The sequence below is a fragment of the Plasmodium gaboni genome, chromosome 14 (genome assembly GCF_001602025.1).
Source record: "Plasmodium gaboni strain SY75 chromosome 14, whole genome shotgun sequence".
Classification (NCBI taxonomy): Eukaryota; Apicomplexa; class Aconoidasida; order Haemosporida; family Plasmodiidae; genus Plasmodium; species Plasmodium gaboni.
This window is the reverse complement of record NC_031494.1, coordinates 756,403-761,792: the sequence shown is the minus strand read 5'-3', so window position 1 is coordinate 761,792 and position 5,390 is coordinate 756,403. Positions and strand designations below refer to the sequence as shown.

The window sequence follows — 5,390 nt, the reverse complement described above, 5'->3', positions numbered from 1 at the left end:
TATTCTGATATATACATTTACTTTTATTTTCATTTAACCATTTTGTTTTTATAATTTGATAACATTCCTTTTTATCTTTATCATTTAATTCTATATACAAAGGTGATTTTTCAGAATTATTGCATATACTTTTAAATATATTCATTCTTATATCTTTAAATAATATATCACTATGTTGTTCTTTATTTATATTATTTCTAAGAATTTCTTTAAAAAAATATATCTCTAAATAAGTAGCATACCTAACAATATTCAAATCTTTTATCATATCGTTATAATTAATGTTATCTCTAAGAAGTGCCATGACTTTTTCTTTAGATATATAGTATAATAATAATTCATTCAGTTTCATGTATTCTTTATTTGCATATTTGTTTATATATTTGTAATATAATCTAAAGGTATCCTCCTCCACATAATTATTATTATTATTATTATTATTATTATTACTATCTAAAAGAATGACACTAAATTTATCATTGGAACTATTATTTTTTGGTTGTGTGGTCATACCATTTGTATCACTTCCATATTGATTTGAATTCATCACATTATCACAATGAATCGTTTTTTCCTTTCTTTTAATATTTTCTCTTAACATATATTGTTCTACTTTCTTGCTATTATATGATAAAGAACAACTATAATATATATTTGAAAAAACGTAGACACATGAATATATACCATACAATATATTTAAAGAATTATAATTTTTATTTTTACTTAGATATTCTAAAATAAAATGAACATATGTAATTAAACTATTATTGTATGTGAAATGGTTTTCTTGATCATATAAATATGTATTACATTTTTTATCTCTTCCTTCTTTTCTTAGTGCATTTAATTCTTCACATGTTTTTGATATTATATCACTACATAATTTCATAAGATACATATTGTGTTTTTCAGTTTTTAATAATATGTATGCAAATGTATGCATATAACTATATAATAAGAAATATAAATCTGAATCAACAAATTTATAAAAATTCTCTTTATCTAAATAATTATAAGTTAATGAACGTATGAATTTATTATGTAAGCATTCATAATAGTTCTTTTCACAATATTTTCTAATTAAATACATATGAAAAAAAATCATTAATTTTTCACATTTTTCTTTTATATTATTATGAAATGTATTATTATTTATATTATTTATATTGTTTGTTATATTATTATAATAATCATTTTGTTCATAATTATTTAGTATATTTTTATAATAACCATATTCAAAAGGAGTTCTACCTTTAAGTTCTTTATATAATTTTTCTATATATTCAATAGGACTATTATAAGAAATTTTCTTCTTCAGCAAATTGTCTTCGTTTGCCTTTATGAAATCTTTAGACATATCCTCAGAATTACATTTATTACTACTACTACTATTATTATTATTTATACTACAACTATCATTATTATTATTTTGAATTTTAGTGGTTAAACAATCTATATATTTCTTCATATCAAATAATAGCTTAACATCTTTTTCAAATTCTTTTTCTCTGTGAATTTGTAATTTCTGCAGCAACACTTTTATATGCTTCATCTTGTAGCTTTTTAAAATATAGAAAAATATTTAAAAACAGATACCTCTCTTAATTAAACAAAAATGTTTTATATATATATATATATATATATAAAATATATGCAATGTATGGACATATATTATAAAAATATATAATAATAATATATATATTATACTATTTTTAAATAATTGGTTTAATAGTATTTAACTTAAAATATAATTTATATTCAATAATCTATAATTATAATAATCTTTTCAAAAAAATCAAAACCATTTTTAATACATCACAACAACACAATATATATATTATATATATTTATTTTTATTTTTGCAAATTTTTTAAATATTTAAAAAAAAAGTAAAACTTTTAAAATAATTGTTATATATAATATATATATATATATATATAATATATAAATATAAAAAAAAAAAAAATTTATTGCATGCAGTGTTTTAGTTGCATATACAGGCTAAAAACAAAATACATATCCTCTTTAAATTTTTATATTTATATAATTTTTTTTTGTTTTTCTGAAAAAATTTTAAGAGAAGAAATCTTTTGTAATATCATAATATTAGATATATGAATCAAATTATATATTATATATATGTTTAAATTATATAAAATAGATAACAAAAAAAAGAAAAAAAAAAGACAAAATTGTTATGCAATTAATATTATATATATTTTGATTGTATAGATTGTTGTTAACAATTTAAAAAAAAAAAAAAAAAAAAACTTGTATTTATATAAACATATGATTACAACCACATTTATATATTTATATATTTATACAATTTATATATTCATATATTTATTACAATCTTGAACTTGTTAGTTTTTATTATTTATTTTAATTTTTTTAGATTTTTTCATTTTTTTGTTATCTCCTTACTTTTTATAGAGATATCAACTTTTAAAAATATGTTCCTACATAATAAATAACATACATTATAAAATAATTTAACTTCCCTATCAAATTATGCACATATATTTTTATGGGCCTAGAATATTGTAACTATTAATATAAATTATCATATATATATTTAATATATATATTTATATATATAATAATTATATAGTTTTTAAAGTATTAACATTTAACATATAATAAAAAATTCTATATCATCATTTTCAAAAATATAAATAAAGAATCTTTTTAATATATATATATATATATATATATATATATATATATATATATATATAATAAATAAGTATTACGTTTATTTCCCCCTCCCCTAATATGTTACATTGATATATAATTAAAAATCAATGTAAAAAGAGAAAAAAGAAAAAACAAGTTCATTTTATATTTTTACATTTCAAAAATTAATTTATTTTTTTAAAATACATAATGAACTTGTGATATATAATATGTGATGTATAATACATAATATATATATATATATAACATATTATATATATGATTTATTTTTATTTTATTTTTTTTTTTTTTTATATGTAAATATATCCTATTCATATATTTTTTTTTATAAACATAGACATTAATATGTAATCATCTGTTTATTTTTTATATGTTTTTGTTAAAAATGTAAAATTGTAATATTTATTTTTTAAATATATATATATATATATATATGGACAAAGTGTAAAAATGAATATATATAATATATATTTATGTATTGTTTTATGTATTTGGAATATGTTATCTTATAAAATGTTAAGGTTTTTTTGTTTAATAAATCTTTTTTAAATAATATAATCAAAGTGAAATTAAGGAATAATATATGAAATAATAGGATAATCTATTTTTACAACCCTTTATTATATTTTTTTATATTTTTTTTAATATATTTTATTTATTATTTTTTTTTTTGTGTAAACTCATTTGATAATCCAATAAAAATGTCAAAACCTACTGTTGTATTTTATCATATCATAAATGATAAAGAAGATAAAAATTCACAAAACGTTTTTTATATTTTAAAGCCTATAGGTTCCATAACATTGAAGGATATCAAAAATGAATTTCCTTTGATAGGAACATATCACTTCAGGTTAATATAAAAATGGACAAATAAATAAATATACATACATACATATATATATATATATATATATATATATATATATATATTTGATTAGAAATTAAATTGGTGTTTTCTTTAAAAGGACATATGATATATAAATATTTCCGTATATGTTTGTAAATACATCCCATATTTGTTATTTATGTTTATATTTATATTTTTTTTTTTTTTTTTTATATGTAGATTTAAAATTCTTCATAATAATATTCCTGCTTGGGTTGATGTTAGTGATGAATCATCTCCTGTGCCTAGTCTTAATTCATGCATATACGCAAAAGTAAATAAAAAAAATAAAATAAATTAAGTGAAGAAATAATTAAATATTATAATATTATTTCAAATGAATGGAATAAAATTAATGAATATGCGATATCCATGAAGTAGCACATATAAATGAATATATATATATATATATATATATATTTATATATATATTTTTATATTTATATTTATTTATTTATTTATTTATCATATTAACACATTTGGCAAATATGTTCACATGTGAACACTTATTATATTCAGGTTTTGAGACTAAGCTGGCTAGATAATAAAACGGGAAAGGAAATAACTAACGATAAAAATTTACATGATCAAGATATGATGAAATCATATAAAAATGATAAAATGATTTATCATCAAGGAAATGAAAAAAACCATATGGATGAACATATGCAGGAATCACAGAAAACAAAAAGTAATATCGATATGTTATTATTTGAGACAGCACCAAATAAATCTAATCAAACTAATGTAAACCAAAAAAATGGTAACCAAATGAAGAAATGCACACATATATATATATATATATATATATATATATATATATATATATTAATTTTTACGAATCCTTTATATTATATATATCTTCATTATGTTTTTTTTTTTTTTTTTTTTTATATGTTATATATATATATATTTATATATAAGAAATTTTTCTTTCATATATCGTATTTAAAATGAAAATTTTTTTTTTTTGTTTTTTTTTGCAGATGATTCTAAAGATCAAAACTATTTTGATTTAATGTTTAATTAGTTTCCATGTATTTTTTTTTTTTTTTTTTTTGAAACATTTTACCCATTTTATTTAATATATATATATATATATGTCATATAATATTTTTAAGTTCATAATAAAAACAAGAAAAATCATTCCATTATATAATAATTATTAAGAAAATGGGGAAATATATTTTTAAATATGTTATTATTATTATTATTTTTTTTTTTTTTACATTTTATATGTACATTCACTTCATTATATTTTAATTAAAATATTTTTTGTTCCAAAAAAAAAAGTAAAATAACTTACAAAAATAAGAAAATATATTTTTTCCTTTTTAATATAAATATACCTCCAAAATTATATGTATATATATAAATATATATAATGTATAAGGGAAAAAAATATATTATTTTATATAAAAAAGTATTACATACTTATGTATGTGTATATAAATATATATTATGTAATTAAAAGATTATAACAAGCAACAATTAAAATTTCTTTTCTTTTATTATTCATTTGTTATATATATATATATATTTTTTTAATTTGGACATAGAAATAATAAAGTAATTTGAAATAAATAATATGTTTATATTTTGAAATATATATTATATTTATATTTTGAAATATATATTATATTTATATTTTGAAATATATAATATATTTATATTTTGAAACATATATTATATTTATATTTTGAAACATATATAATATTTATATTTTGAAACATTATATTTATATTATGAAACATATATTTTTATTTTTTTCTACCACATATTTGGAAATTTTTTTTTTTTT

The 5,390-nt window shown here is 15.9% G+C and overlaps 2 protein-coding genes across 2 annotated transcripts in view; one reads left to right on the top strand and one right to left on the bottom strand.

The window, feature by feature from the left end:
* PGSY75_1421100 (hypothetical protein) overlaps positions 1 to 1,552 on the bottom strand; it is a gene marked incomplete at both ends in the record, with an annotated part of 3,351 nt that extends 1,799 nt beyond the window's left edge. Inside the window, one exon of the mRNA XM_018787913.1 lies at positions 1 to 1,552. This exon is cut by the window's left edge and continues 1,799 nt beyond it. Coding sequence (XP_018639285.1) covers positions 1 to 1,552 — 1,552 coding nt within the window.
* Positions 1,553 to 3,401: 1,849 nt separating this feature from the next.
* PGSY75_1421000 (hypothetical protein) lies at positions 3,402 to 4,619 on the top strand (the record flags this gene model as incomplete). Its single annotated transcript, XM_018787912.1, has 4 exons — positions 3,402 to 3,553; positions 3,770 to 3,863; positions 4,109 to 4,352; positions 4,576 to 4,619. 4 exons carry the CDS (start codon positions 3,402 to 3,404, stop codon positions 4,617 to 4,619), a joined length of 534 nt encoding a protein of 177 aa, XP_018639284.1.
* Between the last annotated feature and the right edge of the window lie 771 nt (positions 4,620 to 5,390).